General features: G+C 48.5%; 2 protein-coding genes and 2 non-coding genes across 5 annotated transcripts; 3 read left to right on the top strand and 1 right to left on the bottom strand.

The window, feature by feature from the left end:
- The first annotated feature begins 257 nt into the window (after window positions 1-257).
- gp1bb (glycoprotein Ib platelet subunit beta) lies at window positions 258-4,264 on the top strand. 2 transcript variants are annotated; one of them, XM_066689699.1, is made up of 2 exons: window positions 258-515; window positions 1,691-4,264. In XM_066689699.1, exon 2 carries the CDS (start codon window positions 1,713-1,715, stop codon window positions 2,364-2,366), a length of 654 nt encoding a protein of 217 aa, XP_066545796.1. In that variant the 5' UTR covers window positions 258-515; window positions 1,691-1,712; the 3' UTR covers window positions 2,367-4,264. The 2 variants fall into 2 exon arrangements, with proteins under 2 accessions (XP_066545796.1, XP_066545797.1); XM_066689700.1 differs by lacking the exon at window positions 258-515 and adding an exon at window positions 522-895.
- Window positions 4,265-4,974: 710 nt separating this feature from the next.
- trnad-guc (transfer RNA aspartic acid (anticodon GUC)) lies at window positions 4,975-5,046 on the bottom strand. The gene has a single exon. It is a non-coding gene; the product is annotated as a tRNA-Asp (tRNA).
- Window positions 5,047-5,237: 191 nt separating this feature from the next.
- dhx37 (DEAH (Asp-Glu-Ala-His) box polypeptide 37) lies at window positions 5,238-16,596 on the top strand. Its single transcript, XM_066689438.1, has 28 exons — window positions 5,238-5,430; window positions 5,869-5,986; window positions 7,919-8,091; window positions 8,263-8,375; window positions 8,497-8,884; window positions 9,109-9,257; window positions 9,392-9,484; window positions 9,583-9,679; window positions 9,778-9,891; window positions 9,995-10,096; window positions 10,206-10,320; window positions 10,602-10,700; window positions 10,977-11,047; window positions 11,395-11,539; window positions 11,681-11,757; window positions 11,967-12,199; window positions 12,351-12,462; window positions 12,567-12,673; window positions 12,962-13,150; window positions 13,401-13,525; window positions 13,696-13,812; window positions 13,999-14,171; window positions 14,267-14,381; window positions 14,610-14,747; window positions 14,929-15,023; window positions 15,268-15,341; window positions 15,461-15,558; window positions 15,819-16,596. The coding sequence occupies exons 2-28, from the start codon at window positions 5,884-5,886 to the stop codon at window positions 15,893-15,895; spliced, it is 3,492 nt and encodes a 1,163-aa protein (XP_066545535.1). The 5' UTR covers window positions 5,238-5,430; window positions 5,869-5,883; the 3' UTR covers window positions 15,896-16,596.
- A 471-nt stretch (window positions 16,597-17,067) lies between these two features.
- trnaa-ugc (transfer RNA alanine (anticodon UGC)) lies at window positions 17,068-17,139 on the top strand. The gene has a single exon. It is a non-coding gene; the product is annotated as a tRNA-Ala (tRNA).
- Window positions 17,140-17,920: the final 781 nt, after the last annotated feature.

Genomic DNA, 17,920 nt, shown 5'->3' with positions numbered 1-17,920 from the left:
CCCAGATTCTCCCACCCCGCCCCCAGGCTCCATCTGTCCTTTTAGAAAGGGGTGTCTCTGAGAAGTCACAGTTCCCCCAAGTCACTCCATCTGTAGCAGTTTCTACCCTCCACCCCCCCAAGGGAAACACATAAACACACATCCCCATGCCATACATTCAATTATCTAATTCATACATCATTAATCCTGCAAAGTATAGCACACATAGTAGCAGCAACCCAGTCCCATGTGTACAGACCAAAGGGACCAATTGGCTGTGGGCACATTATACAAAACTGCGTCACTACTTAGTGTCAGATTGGGCTATGACAATCGGGAATATAGAAAAAAGTATATTGGGGTTGGTTTTCTTGTCGGTTTTTTTGGTCCTTCCTGCTGCACAGCTCTGGTTATCTGTCCCTCCCAGCTGTGCCACTGTGACACCCGGCCTCCCCAGCTCTCCCCAGCTCTCCCCTCACACTTCAGGCAGCCAAGACTCAGAGACACAGCTAGACCACAGTCGTGCACCAGCTGAGGTAAGTGCCACCAGTTTTCCTGATCAAGTGCCTGTGCCGTGCATGGACTACAGCTCTCCTGCTGAACTGTGTTGAGCAAAAGGGAGTTTCTTATATCTGCCTTCTCGAAACTATTCACTGAAAAATATTGAACGTGGAGAGACCTCGTCTTCCCATGCGTCTGGAGAGCAGAGACTCTGGCTCCCTGGGCTCAGTGTGTCATTGGTCTGTGGTCAGGGACTACAGCATTTTTTAAGCCACTTCAGCTGGTTAAAGGAGTAATTTCATATCTTTGTTGGGGGGTTATAGAGAATTTTTTGAGCCTTTTCTATTGCATTCATGCTCCTGTTTTTCTCTTCCACTTTTCTATTTACACTTCCAAAGTAAAAGCAACACATCAGGTAAATATAATAATTTATTTGTTTTTTTTATGTCTAATAACAGACATTTTGAAATAGATGTGCTCACATACTAGAGCAAAATGTGTAGTAGTGGCTGCTGTGTGTTGTTGCTTTGTTGGGGCGGAGGAAATAAACAAACTTCAGCCATTTTGAAACGCACACAGATGCACAGTCTGATAATTCCTAAAGTATCAGAGACGCATTCCTGTGTCGGAGCTCTTGTATTCAAATCAGCTGAATACACGCCTCCATGAGCATCATATATATATATATATATACACACTCACCTAAAGGATTATTAGGAACACCATACTAATACTGTGTTTGACCCCCTTTCGCCTTCAGAACTGCCTTAATTCTGCATGGCATTGATTCAACAAGGTGCTGAAAGCATTCTTTAGAAATGTTGGCCCATATTGATAGGATAGCATCTTGCAGTTGATGGAGATTTGTGGGATGCACATCCAGGGCACGAAGCTCCCGTTCCACCACATCCCAAAGATGCTCTATTGGGTTGAGATCATTGAAGCAACTGCCATGTGATTGGTTGGTTAGATAATTGCATTAATGAGAAATTGAACAGGTGTTCCTAATAATCCTTTAGGTGAGTGTATATATATATATATATATATATATATATATATATGTGTGTGTTTCACAGAATTACAACCCAATTCTGTCTCGGATCGTTGAGTACGGCTGCAGACGTAGTCCATCCACAATGTGTCTCGCGACGTTCCTTTCAAGGATCGAAATAACAGCCAGCGCTCCCCTCTCTCCCTGTCTCTCTGAAAGGAGTGGAGCTTTTGACGGCCAGATGAACCCCAGTGTAGAGCTCCTCCCACTACTGACTCTCCTGTTCCCCCTGGCGGTGGCAGGCGTGCATGGGGCGTGTCCGGAGAGGTGCGTGTGCCATGATCAGTCTACCGGCTTGGACGTGGAGTGCAGTGGCCGGCACCTGACGACCGACATGCTGCCCACCCGCTTCCCTAGTGACGCTGTTCACATCCATCTCCACGGCAACCGCCTCACCTCCCTCCCCCAGGACCTGCTGGACCAGGTGAGCGGGCTGCCCCGGCTGCGCACGCTGTCCCTGCACAGCAACCCCTGGAGCTGCGACTGCGGCCTGCTGCCTCTGCGCGGCTGGCTGCTGCAGCAGAGGCAGCGGGGGCGCTACGCCAACCTCACCTGCAGCTCCCCTCCATACCTGCGGGGCAGGGCCCTGCTCTACCTGTCCGAGGAGGAGCTACTGGCCTCCTGCCACTACCGCTACTGCGACCTGGCTGTGGTGTCGCAGGCCCTGCTGCTCGTGTTCATCCTGCTGCAGGTGCTGGTGCTGTGCGTCGTCATCGCCTACCTGCGCCGCTTCCAAAGGATGGGCCGGGAGGCGCGGGGGGCCCAGGATGAGAGCATGGGGGTGGGGCAGCTCTTCAACACCCAGTACCTGCCCCTGAAGGACAGGACTGAGTGAGGGAGTGGGGGCGTGGTTGTGGGGCATTAAAGATTCCGGTTTCCAGTTGCAAAGCCCACCCCTGAGTGTCGGAGGGCACTGTTGTGCTGCTCCACTGCCCCCCCCTGAAATTCCCGGGAACAGTCAAGGAGGAAGGTTGGAATGGGGAACTGGACTCGGGAGTTGCTTTATACAAGTAGCCATGGAGCTGAAAGCCACGGAGCACTTTCACACTTTCTCACAGCACCCCCGCTTCACTCTGAGCTGCTCTGGCAAAGAAGGGGACCGTGCATCTGCTCCCTCTGTCACCCACCCACCCCCCCACCCACACACACACAAACAACATTGTCGGACAGACAGACACACACACACAAAGCACTCGCTCACTGACATGACTATCACTTCCACCAGGTGAACTGTGGAGAGAGACTGATTGTGAGGGCGAGTGAGGGGCTGTCAGACCGATGAGGAAGTGAGGGCACTGCAGCAAGCCCCCAGTCAGGAGTGTCTCACCTCCCCCACCACGAAATCCACTCTGGAAATGTGTGGAACTCTGGCAGGACTGCAGCCCCCAGCCGCCACCATACTGACCCGTCCCTTTGTATTCGGAGGAAAATTGAATGTGCGAGAAAATAAGCAGCCAAAGTTCAGTACAATGATCTTTCACTCACACACAGACAGATACACACACACATAGAGGCACACACACAGCCACACACACACCACACGTACACAGCCACACATAGCACACCACCCACACAGACTCAGCAACACTCACAAACTCATGAACTGGGCTCGATAGGGATGCTCAGAGAGAAGCAGTTATAAGAACAAATATGACACGGCTCTTAAGTATTATTATTATTGCTTTGATTTTTGCTGCAGGGAACAATTGTGTCTTTAGTTTTGATTTGATTTTCGAGTCTAGTAATGTTTTCATTACTCAAACAGCCTCCCTGTTTGTGAGTTCTAATAGATCCAAATAATGTGGGAAGAAGGGAAACAAAAATAAACCACAAATAAATATATTTTGCATTGAGCTCCCTCTAGTAGCTACTGCGACTCAGGGCATTATGTGGTTGCAGGTTACAAGTCGCAACGGCTGAATGGACACCTTTTGCTAAGATATAATAATTCAGTATTATATAGTATATCATTATTATTTTACCTATGCATCATTATACCTTTAACACACGCTTACATCTTATACATGGGTTGATCAGTAATGTATATTTGATTCCTTTATGGTTATAGAAGAATTGAATGAAAACTACTTTAACCTGTTACTTGGGTTACGACCCGTGTGCAATCACAGCTTTGTAAGAATAACTAATTCTGATTTAATCATCATAATGTCTCCCTCTGTCGCCTTCTAAGCCCATGGTTACTGCTGCTCTCTCTCATTTGAATGTAACTTTAAATTCTGTATTTTTGCTTTTCTGTTATGCATAGTGTTACATCTTTGTGGTTTGTTTGTTTGACCCACTTTATTTGATGTGTGATTGTATACCTAGGGCAGCTCACCCTATCTATAGCAGGAATAGCCAACCCTGATCCTGGAGAGCCACAGGGCCTGAAGTTTTTGTTTTATCTAGGTCGCTGCTTAATTGGGCCAATTTTGGGTCTTGTGTTCCCTGTGTTCAAGGTATCCAGTGATTTGGTGATTTAGAGACCTGTAATAAAACCTGCAGGATTGCGGCTCTCCAGGGACAGGGTTGGCCACCCCTGGTCTATAGGGACTATAGGGACAGGGTGCAGCTGAATAAACGGTTGAACTGAAGCAGAACCAAAACTGGACCTAAATCAGCGCTGTTGTTACCATGACCTCACAGCCACACAGACTGCGTCATTATAACCTGTGTTCATGTAACCATTCAGCTTTTCATACCAAAATAAAATACAAATTGTATTAAAACGTGGACACACTGTGTATTCCTACAATTGTAGATTTAAACGTTTGCATTGATTTGTTTGTTTGTTTGTTTATTTTTTCAAATAGTCTAATAAACATCGTATGGAACACTAGCCATGCCCAAATTAAAAATATAAAGAGAAAATAATGAATACATAAATCAGTATCTAAACGTTATTTATTTGTGTATTTATTTCAACATGTATTTATTTATGTATTCCTGTATTTATTTCAACATTGGTTTATTATTTTCTGTGTGTGTTTATTTTTAATTTTGGCATGGATAGTCAGTTCTCCATAACATCGAACATTCATCCATAAGATCAGGGTCTCCTGCACATTGTGTAGCTCAGTGGTGGGCAACCTGTGGCCTGCGGGTCATCCCCACCACACCCACATATAAATAAAAATAAAGCATAAAGACTGTTTATTTTGTATAAATGTGTTACTCCCTTAATACATTGTAGATATGTATTTATTGCATTATATTGCTATTTGTAAATTAAAATAATTGTAGTGTAATTGTGGTAACGCTTTCCATTCCTTCAATGGCAGTGCGGCCCCTGCGCATGTAATACTGCGCTCTACCCGAGAATTAGTCCTTCACTTTGCGTTTTCAACCATTTCGGTATTGAAAGTTTGTAAATATTTATTTTGCAATGAAGACACAATGACAAAATAGAATTTGAAGTAAAAAAAAAAAAAAAAAAGTTAGACCTCCCCGTCGGGGAATCGAACCCCGGTCTCCCGCGTGACAGGCGGGGATACTGTCCACTATACTAACGAGGAAACGGCTGATGCTCTGTGCCCGGGGGAGCACTTTTACATCCAGCATTACTGTTGTGGCGCTGTTCGTGTTTCCTTGCCACATCGCTACAGGGGCGGGCAAGGGTCGTGTTTCTGTTGTTAACCGCTCTCTGGGATTTGACACGCACTCGTCTACTCGGGGAGAACAGACACAAAACCTGCTGTATCTGTTTTAGTGACGTCCACCGTGCAGAAACAAGTGCCGCTGGGAACGCGCGCCGTGCGGAACTCGGTGTCGGAGCGCATTGGCGTTGACGCCGGCGGACCCGGTATGCAGTTACACACCCACTTCCTGTCCGTACATGTGAGTTTGTGCTGCCTGAAAACTAGCTGAAAACCACTGCGGTCTCACGTTGGGAATTCAAGGTTTGTGGTGATCCGTTACTGTTTTTTCTTTCTTTCTCCCAGTGTCCAAGTAACGAAACTTGCAAACTACACATTGAAAGCGTCTTTACGGGCATTGTCAAATCGTAGTACCAGAAAAGAGTGCCCCAACTATCTACATTTAGACATGCTGTGTTTTAAGTGGTGTTTACTGCAGGTAGTGCGTGTGAGTGAATATAATTTAACTCACACAACTAAATTAAACACAGAATGGTCACGTTGTTCTATACAATAGGTCTGTAGTACTACAGGCAGGAGTGCACTGATCATATGACAATCGAGAATATAACAATGTTACAAAAGGGGACTAGAGTCCAAGTACAGTGAATTGGTGTTGATGTTGGAATAGGGAGCTGTCCGGGTAGACTGGTCATCATCACTGGTTACAGTAGAGTGATCCAGTCTCAATTCCATCAACAGTGACACCAAGCTGCCATGGGGAGACTGAGGAAGAGACACAACTGGAAGGGCCGGCAGCAGCCAGACCCAGACTCCCTGCCAGTGGGGGAGCGGAGCGAGGTAGTGGTGGAGCTGAAAGGTGGGTCTGCTGCACAGGGGTTGGGGGTGCCGGGTCTCTTTTCCAGGTTGCACCAGCAGAACATCTGACTTCATCTTCCCCATCTTCTATATGATCTTTATATATAGATGTAATGTCCTTGATTTAGTGTGTAGTCTTTAGTCCAATACAATTCCAAACTGCTGTTACAGCTGCTACTTGATTATCAATCAAAACTTTATAGTTTCAACACAAAATATACTCAAGTCTTGTCTGGGACTGCATAAAGACATGGTCGATTCTTGGTCATCACCAGAGCTGTGTGCAGCTCAAAGCCTTCATCCTCTCTCTCCCCAGGCCTTTTAAAAGCCTCTAATTTACCTCACCTGTGTGACAGCAGTGTGGAGTAGCAGTTAGTGGTTAAGGTGTGGGTTCAGTCCCAGGTGGGCAGTTGAAACTCAGCTGTATACATGGGTAATTGTATGTAAAAATAATGTGAAGTAGTAATTGCCCTGCTATAGTAATAGTGTTTAATTGTGGAGATGGGTCTTCTGCAGACACGGCCCTCTAGTGGCCTCTACCCTGGTACTGCAGACCACCTTCCCTTTTCACCAGGCCTCCTAGAAGAGGATTTGATATTCCAAGGCTGGAAGTATTGTTAGTAATATTGTTATATATATATATATATATATATATATATATATATATATATATATATATATATATATATAATAAACTTCTATTGTTGTTTAGTCATGATTGTAATTAGTCTGCATGTGAAAAAATGCAGTCTTGTTCTCTTACAAAAACTTTATTATTATTATTATTATTATTATTATTATTCGTCCGGATTGTTATAACTTCTACAATTCTTAACGTCTGGGATCGATATTTATTGAGAGATGATCGATTAAAAAAAAATCCCATTGACTTGAATGGTGGAACGGATTCTCGCGCACAGACAGACCAACTGAACGGCCGGCAGCCAATCAGCGGTGTTTATGCAATTTACTGCCCAGTCAGTAGCCAATCAGCGGTGTTTATGCAATTTACTGCCCAGTCAGTAGCCAATCAGCGGTGTTTATGCAATTTACTGCCCAGTCAGTAGCCAATCAGCGGTGTTTATGCAATTTACTGCCCAGTCAGTAGCCAATCAGCGGTCTCGATTCCCCATCATTAGATTCCTCTTCCCTGTCTCTGCACTGTGATTTCCCACTGCAGTCACAGCGTGTATTATTTGATTTCTGTATTAAATACTGTATAATTATAATACTTATACCACTGCTACTACTAATAATCATTTTACTATTTTTCTTTATAGTATTAGAAAGTGCCTATAACTGTGAATGCACGCATAGTAATGGTATGTTTAAAGCACGTCATGAAAACAACGATATAACAACAATAGTTTAAAAGAAAGTCCCCACAAAATAGTGCCAAATATAACATTAGAGACCCCATTCTTCACAATCCAGCAGAGGATAGTCGAAAAAACAATATACATTTAAAGCAGTACTCATACTGTATTATACTTTATATTTTATACTTTATTATACCATAAAACACTTATACTACAGTATACTATAGTAGCTTGTGATATACTACAGTTCACTATTATACTGTAGTATACTGTGACATACTATAGTACACTATTAAATACTGTAGTACGTTGTAATATACTACAGTTCTACAACACATACTATGGTACAGTGTTATATACTATAGTATACTGAATTACTTTGTGGTGTATTATCAATATTACTACAGTACAAAAAATACTATAATACACTGTTATACCATATTACACTTTTATACTATACTATACTGTAGTATCTTGTACTTAATACACTACTACATGTACAGTGAAACATACTGCTTATTATACTCAAACATACTTTCACATGCAGACAAAGTTTCTCTAGGAACTTTAGCTTTCTAGTTGTTATTGTGATTGCTGTTATTCCTGTGTCTCAGATGGAGAGACGCTGAAGGGAGTGGACGAGAGCAATGTCCTGGTTCTGCCCGCGACTAAGTCAAAGAAGAAGCAGACAGCGACACAGAGGAGCCGGCCCAGCAAACCACCTCTGAGCCGAAAGCAGAAGAAGCAGCTCCAGAAGGTCCTGGAGCAGAAAGAAAAGAAGGCCCAGGTGAGAGCCGCATCCTTCCTGTCCCTCCTCCTCAGGAACAGAGCCGTAGTACAGACTATTGAATAGGTTAAAGAAGTTATATGAATAGTGTATTTGACTTTCCCTCTTTGCTCCTCCCTCCTACTCCTCTCTCTCTCTCTCTCTCTCTCTCTCTCTCTCTCTCTCTCTCAGCGTGCCGATGTTCTGAGCAGGCTGGCAGAGGTGCAGCTCAGTGAGGCCGAGATGAAGCTGCTGTACACCACCTCCAAGCTGGGCACCGGGGAGCGTCTGTACCAGAGCAAACTGTACGCCCCACCTCCCCCTCTGCCTCTCCTCCAGCCCCACAGCCAGTCCTTTGCTGCTTTTAAATATCTCATTTTCTGTTTATAGATTCCCTTCTTAACCCCCTCTCTTCTTAACCCCCAGGCACGTGGAAGAGGTGGCAAACGGGGGGCCGGTCAGGATCAGCAGCCTTGGGGGAGCCAACCGCAAGAGGAAGAGAAGGAAGAAGGCGGAAGATGAGGAGGAGGAAGGAGAGGAAGAGAAGCACTCGGGTGGAGGGGAGGAGTCCGACAGCACTGACACCTCCTCTGACGAAGACGAAGGAGCAGAAGTCGGGAGGACGCAGAGTACGGACGGAGGGGCCAATGTGCCGCCCGTTGCAGAGGGTCCGGTCTGCCTGCCTCCGGAGAAGAAACCAGCACCTGCAGCGCTGTCGGAACCAAAACCTGGACCAGCCCCACTCAGCAGGTCGGGTCAGACGCCGTCAGAGCCCACTGTCTTTATACCTGTGGACCGCAGCCCGGAGATCCAGGTGAGACAGAGACGGGCGGGGTGGGAGGTCTTAGTCTGTCTGCGTGTGTCTGTCTCTCTGACTCTCTGAGCCTGGCTGCTGCCCATCGCGCCTGCCTGTCCCTGTTTGTACACGCGTGTGTGAGTTCTTGTGTGACTCTCTGCCTCTCTCTGTCTGAGTGACGGTGCATTGCAGTGTCTGTCGGCCCTTGTTAAACTGCCCTCTCCGTCTGTCCCTGTGAGTAGGCGTGTCGTCTGAAGCTGCCGGTGCTGGGGGAGGAACAGCAGATTATGGAGGCGGTGAGGGAGAGCCAGTGTGTGGTGCTGTGTGGGGAGACAGGCAGCGGAAAGACCACTCAGGTCCCGCAGTTCCTGTACGAAGCGGGATATGCCAGGTAACACGCCCGCCGGACACCACTGCTAAGGATTCTTTATGTATTAATCCTTTTATGTATTGTTTATTATAGTTATTATAATTATTCTGTCTCTCTCCCACTCTTCCCCTCCTCCCCCCTTTCATGTCCTGCAGTGGTGCTGGCATCATTGGTGTCACAGAGCCCCGTAGGGTGGCAGCGGTCAGCATGTCCCAGCGAGTGGCTAAGGAGATGAACCTGTCTACACGGTCAGTGTCTGACGGTCTGCCTTTTTCTGTGTGTGTGTGTGTGTGTGTTTTTGTCTGTGGTAGACGGTCTGACTCTGTGCCTCTGTGTCCGTGCGCAGGTTGGTCTCCTACCAGATCAGGTACGAGGGCAATGTGACGAGCGACACCAAGATCAAGTTCATGACGGACGGCGTGCTGCTCAAGGAGATTCAGAAGGTATGTGCTAACGCTGTCCGGTGTGCATATGTTGGTGAAAAATCATTACACTGCTGTGGATTAAACATATATGTGTGTGTGTGTCGGTTCTCGTGCAGGATTTTCTGCTGCAGAAGTACAGCGTGGTGGTGATTGACGAGGCCCATGAGCGCAGCGTGTACACGGACATCCTGATCGGCCTGCTCTCACGCATCCTGCCGCTGAGACACAAGGTGAGAGGCGGCCGACACACCGTGGACACGTCGCAGACACGCTATACACACACTGTGGACGCACTATCCACACAGTCACACTGTTTGTGTTTCCTCTCCACAGAAGGGGCGCCCCATGAAGCTGATAGTGATGTCAGCCACGCTGCGCATTGAGGACTTCACCGAGAACAAGCGCCTCTTCCCCACCCCCCCGCCCCTCATCAAGGTCAGCCCCCCCCACTCACCGCACACCTTCACAGATATATGATGGGCAGGTTGCTGAGCTCGACTGCAAATATCACTGGAACTGAGCCGCTGTGTGTGTGTCTGTGCAGGTGGACGCCCGTCAGTTCCCGGTCACTGTCCACTTCAACAAGCGCACCCCCCTGGACGACTACACTGGGGAGGCCTTCCGCAAGACCTGCAAGATCCACCGCATGCTACCGCCTGGTGAGGGGCCGGGCCAACCCTGCGCTGCTGTCTGCGTCTGCCCGTGTGTCCCTCTGTGTTATCCTGTGTGTTTTCATGTGTGTCTTTGTGTGCATCTCTGTGAATTCAGTAGAGTGTTTAAAACTCCTGTGTCTGGAGACCTGGTCTTTTATCGTTCAACTGAGTGGAGCTGTGTGGTGCGGAACGGTTTGAATCTGCAGCGGTGGGTTGGGGGGGGCTGCGACATGCACACATTGCATCTGCCCATGTCTGTCTATGACCCCTGTGTCTCTGTCCCACAGGTGGCATCCTGGTGTTCCTCACTGGGCAGGCAGAGGTGCACTCTCTCTGCAGGAGGCTGAGAAAGGCCTTCCCCTTCAGGCCCCACAGTGCCCAGCCAGGTGAGAGATGCACCACACACTGACTTGTGTGTGTGAGAGAGAGAGTGGTAGTGTGGAACAAGAGAGATCCTATCCTTCAGTTTTCCGTCTTCTGTTTTTTCCCCTTGTCCTTCCCTCCTTCTCCCTGGTTGTCTTTAGCTCTGCGAATCCTTAAAAAGACCCTGACAGTTACCCCAAAAAAACAAAAACAAAACATGCAGCCTGCCCTGTGTGTCCTTCCACTTATGTGTCCTGCCCTTTGTCTTGTTGATAAGAGCTGTATGTTGGTTTCCACAGAGATTGAGGGCAAGGAAGACACCTCGGAGGAGATGAGGAAATTTAAGAAAGCCAAGCAGAAGAAGACAGTGGTGCGACAGATTTGTTTATTTGTTTGTTTTCAAATCCTAGTGATAACTGACGCTTTTATAAACAGGGGCATTTTAATGTCTGCCAGACACCATACATGAAAAGATAATCATTATTAACAGTGATGATAATAATTAATAATTTCCTAGCAGATTACAGGAGTCACAAAAGAAAATAAATACTAATCACCAATGAAGTACAATATAAAGAGACCAAAAGCCAGGAATACAGTATGTAGCGTACGTCCTACTGAAAATTAACTGCAGTCAGTATCCAGAAATGTAAAGACACGAATCCAGATATGCACCTGTTTCTCTCCTCCTCATCCCCCTCTTCTTTCCCTCTGCAGTCCCTGCCCAAGATCGACCTGGACACCTACTCCGCTCTGCCCCTGGACGAGGGGGATGAGGACCGTGAGGCCGGGCTTGGGGACGAGGAGGACGGATCCGACCTGGATCTGGACCTGGGGGAGGAGGGAGGAGCTGGGGACGGAGGTACGGGGAGAGCAAAACAAATGAGTCGGAGTAGAACCGGCCAGGCTGCCTGTGTGGCCGGTGCTGTATTGAGATCCACTTAACCCTTTCCTTCGGTTTGATTAACGATTGATCTCCCTCACTCTCTCTTTCACTTTGCAGATGAGAAGTCGGACCCCTCCCTCCCTCTCTATGTCCTCCCTCTGTACTCACTGCTGGCTCCGGAGCAGCAGGCAAAGGTCAGTTCTCTCTCTCTCTCTCTCTCTCAATTTGAATTTGAATTTAAGGTGCTTTATTGGCGTGACTTACAAATTTGCAGTGTTGCCAAAGCAAATATACAATACAAACATACTCTCTCTGTCTCTCTGTCATTTCTTTGTGCCCAGTGGTTTTATACACTGTCTTCACACTGACATCAATGCACATTGTCTGATTTTATTCCCCTCAGGTGTTCAGGCCCCCTCCCCAGGGCACGCGCCTCTGCGTGGTGGCGACGAACGTGGCGGAGACCTCGCTGACTATCCCAGGGGTCAAATACGTGGTAGACTGCGGACGGGTGAAGAAGCGCTTCTACGACAGAGTGACCGGTGTCTCCTCCTTCAAGGTCAACTGGACCTCCCAGGCCTCGGCCAATCAGAGGGCAGGGCGGGCGGGCCGCACGGAGCCCGGCCACTGCTACAGGTCAGAGGTCAAAGGGCACAGTTTGTAGGGACCTGCTACTGTGTTGTATGTGTTGTCTCGATTTGTCTCTGGGCTGTGAGTTGGGAGTAATTAGATTATGATTCTTGTCCTGATGGCCTCTGATTCTGACTACCCATGTCCCCTGTCCCAGGCTATACTCCTCTGCGGTGTTCAGTGATTTCGAGGAGTTCTCCCCGGCTGAAATTACGCGGCGGCCAGTGGATGACCTGGTTCTGCAGATGAAGGACCTGAACATCGAGAAGGTGGGGCAAAGAGGAACATTGTTGATTATTATTATTTTAATGGGTGTGGCAGGTGCTGTGACTCATTACTGTGGTTGGTCGGTCGCGTCTCTTCACCACCGCAGGTTGTCAATTTCCCTTTCCCCACCCCCCCGGCCACGGAGTCCCTGGTGGCGGCTGAGCAGCTACTGGTGTCCCTGGGAGCACTGGAGGAGCCCCCCCGGACCGGCAGGTGAGACATCCTGTCCTTCCTCGCCTTCATTATTGTCGTGCAGTGCCGGTGGATACCGGGCGGTTATTCAAATAACCTCCCCTCTTCTTCTCTTCCTCTTCTTCTGTGCCTCTCTCACACTTGCATGCTCTATCTCCCCTCTCTCACCTTCTTGCCCTGCCCTTCCTTCTCCCCTCTCCCTGGCACACTGCCACCCTCATCTTCTCTTCCCACTCCTTCCTCTCCCCTCTCCTCCACTTCTCTCTCATCTCTCTCCCACTCACACACTCCCACCCCTCTTTCTGCCAGGCTGAAGCAGGTGCAGCAGGCCATGCTGAGCTCTCCCATCACCCCCCTGGGTCGCGCCATGGCATCCTTCCCCGTGGCACCGCGTTACGCCAAGATGCTGGCCCTGGGGTACCAGGAGGGCTGCCTGCCGTATGTCATCACCATCGTTGCCGCCATGACGGTCAGAGAGATCTTCCAGGAGTTCGACAGGTACGCTGCCCTGCTCACCTGCTGAACCAGTGGCCATGCCCGGTCAGCACTGGCATCGTGGGTTTTGGCTTTTACTGTCTAAGGAGTTTTTAAGTTTATGTTTTAGGCATAGTGTGTTGTAGTTTAAACTGTAGTTATAGTATAATCTAGAGATGCAATCTCTGTTCCCTCTGCCCTTTAGTCTCCAGCCTCGAACACCATTATACCTCATTATAAATAACCACCTTTAACTCTCTCCTCTCTCTCTCAGGCCAGCGGGCAGTGAGGAGGAGAAGGCCGTGCTGTCCCAGCGGCAGGCCCGTCTGTCCCAGATGAGGCGACTGTGGGCAGGGCAGGGGGCGTCGCTGCAGTTAGGCGACCTCATGGTGATGCTGGGTGAGGGATGATCTTGCTTGATCCTCAGTGATAGGGATACGGTGAAGGAAAGAAGGGAGAGAGTATGTGAGTGTGAGTCAGTGTGTGAAACTGTGAGGGGGAGTGAGTGCTTGAGTGAGAATCTTGAGGACGCTGTGAGCTGAGCTGTTTTCCCCCGATTGCCCCTGCAGGCGCGGTGGGGGCCTGTGAGTACGCGGGCTGCACCCCCAAATTCTGCGAGGACAATGGGCTGCGCTACAAAGCTATGCTGGAGATCAGGAGACTGCGAGGACAGCTGACCACTGCAGGTAACGCCACACCCAGGCCTCCGTGGAGGAAAGCCTCCTGAGCATTGAGCAAGTCATGAGTTGAACTTGGTCCCAGAGTGATGTGCGCAGGGTGAAATGAAGCTCCCTCTGTCTCTGCTCTCCTTTCCATCTGCTTCCATGTCTCATCTTCCTCCCTCTCCCTCTCTCTCTCTCTCTCTCTCTCAGTGAATGCAGTGTGCCCTGAATCTGGGCTGTTCCTGGACCCCCGCATGCCTCCCCCCACTGAGAGCCAGGTGTGCTGTCTGCGGCAGGTGGTACTGGGAGGCCTGGGGGACCACTTGGCTCGGCGTGTGCAGCCCCACGAGCTGCTGGATCCCCAGTGGAGGAACGGATACAAGGTTCGAACCCCAGACTCGCACTCCGCCACACTCTCTCTGTCTCTCGCTCACTCCCTTTCTCACTGGCTTACTCATTTCCTCTCTCTGCCTCTCAGACGCCCCTGCTGGACGACCCAGTGTTTATCCACCCCAGCTCCGCCTTGTTCAAATCCCTGCCAGAGTTTGTTGTCTACCAGGAGATCACAGAGACCCGCAAGCTGTACATGAGAGGTAGGGCCCCGGGCAGCTGCTTTGCATCCTGACAGTGTCGTCTGGCTGTAGAGGCTCGCATGTGTACCAAACTCCTGAAATCTGATCCGGCTGACCAAATAACTGACCCACACAGTAACTGACACACTGAATCACTTACCGATACAGTGCCTGACTGATACTAACTGCACTGTAATGGAACTGAAATGTAACAGTTAGGTAAATTACAAATCTTTCTCTCTCTCTCAGGCATATCTGCGGTGGAGGCGAACTGGATCCCCCAGCTGTTGCCCCAGTACTGTCACTTCGGGAAGCCCCTGGAGACTCCGCCCCCCCGCCTGTGTCCAGACAGCGGCCGTGTGCGGTGTCACTGCGAGAGCACCTTCTGTGAGTCCAGCGGGGCTGTTTCTGTCCGTGTCTTCATGCCGGTTCAATTTCCAAACTGATCAAACACGGCTTCATGCGACTGTGCCACCCCTTACACGCGGGTCCTGACAGTTTGACTCCACCCCCATGCTTGGGTGACATTTTTCTTCTTAATATTTTGTATTGTATTTATTTCCTGCAGACAGAGTTGGCTGGCAGCTCCCCGCGGTGGAGATGGATTACCCAGAAGGCCTTGAGCGCTACAAACTCTTTGCTCGATTCCTGCTGGAAGGAGAGGTACTGCAACTGCTCACCTATCATTCGCTGTACTGCAATGGGATGTTTTTGCCTGGCTAGGACTGGGCCACCTGCTGCAAATAACTGCCCCAAAGGAGCAGCCATGGGGTACCTGTGGTGGAAGCACTGGTTGCAGTTTGTGGTGAACGTTTTGTATTCAAGGTGTGATGTTTAGAGAGATGATGTATGACATACTGAGGATTGTGATTTGAAATTTTGTTTTCTTCTCTCCTCTCTCCTGCAGGTGTGCCCTAAACTGCGTTCCTATTCGAAGTGCCTGCTTTCCAGCCCGTCCACCATGCTAAAAACCTGGGCGAAGTAAGTCTCAGATGCTATTGTTGTTGTTTTTGCTGTTAATATTACGTTCTGGTGTCCTGCAGGTGTGTTAGAGGTGTTCTTGCAGGTGATGTTCAAGTGTGTGTGTGTTATCTCTGCAGACTGCAGCCCAGGACTGAGGCCCTGCTGGGGGCGCTTGTGACCGAGAAGGTGGACTGTCGCCAGGCACTGTTGTCAGCCTGGAGCAGAGACGGCAAATGTGAGTGCATCACTCTTGCATAAACACAGGACAACAGAAACTCGGTTATAAACACAGACACATGCTCATACACGTAGATCTACACATAGTTATACACACTTACACAGATAAACACACATACACATGCACATACACGCATAGATACACAGATGGACAGATGCACAGAGATGGGAAATCAGTTAATAATAATAATAATAATAATAATATTTATGCGCAATTCACTATTTTAATGTGTGTGTTTGTGTATGTGCTCTTCGCAGATCTCCTGTCTGTGTACTGTCAGTGGCTCCCTGAGGTGATGCACCAAAACGTGGCCAAAGACTGGCCACCTGTGTGACCTCCCCGGCCCTCCACTGCCCATCAACCCAGGACAGAAAAATACCTGTTCCTGCTCCTTCCTGTCACAACACTCTGGAACAGTCTGCTATACTGTAAAACACTCTGGAATACTCTGGAACTCTCTGCTCCCATGTTCTCCTAAAAACATCAGACACTTCTTTTGTTCCAGAAACTCCCTCTGCACAGGAAAAACACAACACTTCTGTCTTTTTTTACCTTTTGTGTTGATTCAGGGGAACCAAGTTCCAGGTGTTACACAACTGTGGAGGGTGGCCATCTCCTCTGTTTTTTTTATTATTTTTTGTACACATTTTACTACAAACTGATGAATCAACAAAGTGACAGATTCTTCCTGCCCATGTGGATTTTCAGTACGGCCTTTTTAAAAGAACAAAACCAAAAGCTGAAAAACCTTCCGTTCCTCTGCAGCGGTTTGCTCTGAGCGGGCGTTTCTCTGTGGCCTGTGAAGTCACCCGTGCAGGTCACACAGACAGCTAGATCTCTGCAGCAGACGAGTGACCAGTTTGGCATTTTATTGAAAAACGACATAATACCTCCTGTTGTATGTTTGCAGTGACCTAGTGTGTTTCTGGAAGGGCTGACGGTGCAAGAATGTGTACAAAGCCCTGGTCTTTATAAGACCTTCATTACAGTGTACAAGTTCATATACAGTGTTTAAAATAAAGTGTGGTCATTGTGCCTGTGTCTCTTTGTAAGGTGTTTATACAGGTACCGTGGTCTGTCCGCTTAAAGCAGGGTCTGCAATCGGGGCCTTGACGTCGGCGAGCTGCAGTTAGCTTTTAATTCCAGCCTTGTTCTGATACAAAACGGTGGTGTGTGACTGATTGGATGGGGGTGGTTGGGGGTGAGGGGACACTGCAGCAGCAGGGCCGGTCCAGAGAACATTGTACAACTTACCACTATATGCCGCACTCTCTCTCTCCCTTCCAATCACTGGGCGTTTTTCACACCTACCAAAATAAATGTCACTGAAGCTTAATTAATAAAATAATGCTGTTCTGTGTGGGGATATGTTCTGCACACTGAAACACCACTGACACTACAAACAAATATGTTACGACTACCCTAGTAAAAAGACATAACATGACCTTCACACGCACAGTTGTTGGTCTGTATATGAAGGTAGACTCCAGGCCTGTGATCCGGTGCGGGGATGTAGCTCAGTGGTAGAGCGCATGCTTTGCATGTATGAGGCCCCGGGTTCAATCCCCGGCATCTCCATAAGGAACATTTTGTCGTTCATTTTTATTTTTTGTTCGTTTTTTGAGGAAATTTCACACATCAGATGTTGGCAGTTAAATACAGCTGTAAAGCAGGCTCGTTTACAGTGCACATATTCGTTACACCAGCTCTCATGGCAATGAGCCCTGGACTTGTGCTTGCCTTAACAGATCTTTACTACAAAACAATGCCCCTCATCAAGCTTCATTCATTCATAATCGCACGTTAAATCGAGACCCAGACTTTTGATTACATTGCATAGGTGTACTTTCAAATCGCCTTCAACTATCTCTCTTTATAGTTTCATTTCACGGGAATAATAATATGACATATTTTGCAAGACAAAAGAATGCTGTGTGGACAGTTCCCATTGTGTCCACGATGACTCTGCACGCCACACGCGAAACAAACATCTCGTCCAGGCATGCGCAGTAGGCGACCGCTGCGTCATGGGTGCGTCCTGTCACATGACGCGCCAGCTCGCCGATGACGCGGCTGTTGCCGGCTGCGCTGCGCGTCTGCCCGTCCGCCCTGCTTTACTGCCCGGCGAGCACAGCCGGTCTGCCGTGGGCTCACGGATCTGCGGTCCACACCCGCCGCGGAAGTTAAAGCCATCGCCAAATGAATGCAAAGAAAACGATTTGAGGCTGTTGTCTCTGGAGAGGGATGGCTGCGCTGGGCTCCTGTCTGCATTGTTTACCGCTGACAGGCCTGCTGGCACGACAGTATTGCACCACGGTTGCACTATATCATAAGAATGATAATGTCGTTCAGACAGAGC

Source organism: Amia ocellicauda, chromosome 17 (genome assembly GCF_036373705.1).
Source record: "Amia ocellicauda isolate fAmiCal2 chromosome 17, fAmiCal2.hap1, whole genome shotgun sequence".
Taxonomy (NCBI): domain Eukaryota; kingdom Metazoa; phylum Chordata; class Actinopteri; order Amiiformes; family Amiidae; genus Amia; species Amia ocellicauda.
The sequence above is the reverse complement of the archived record's forward strand: the minus strand, read 5'-3'. Positions and strand labels throughout refer to the sequence as shown.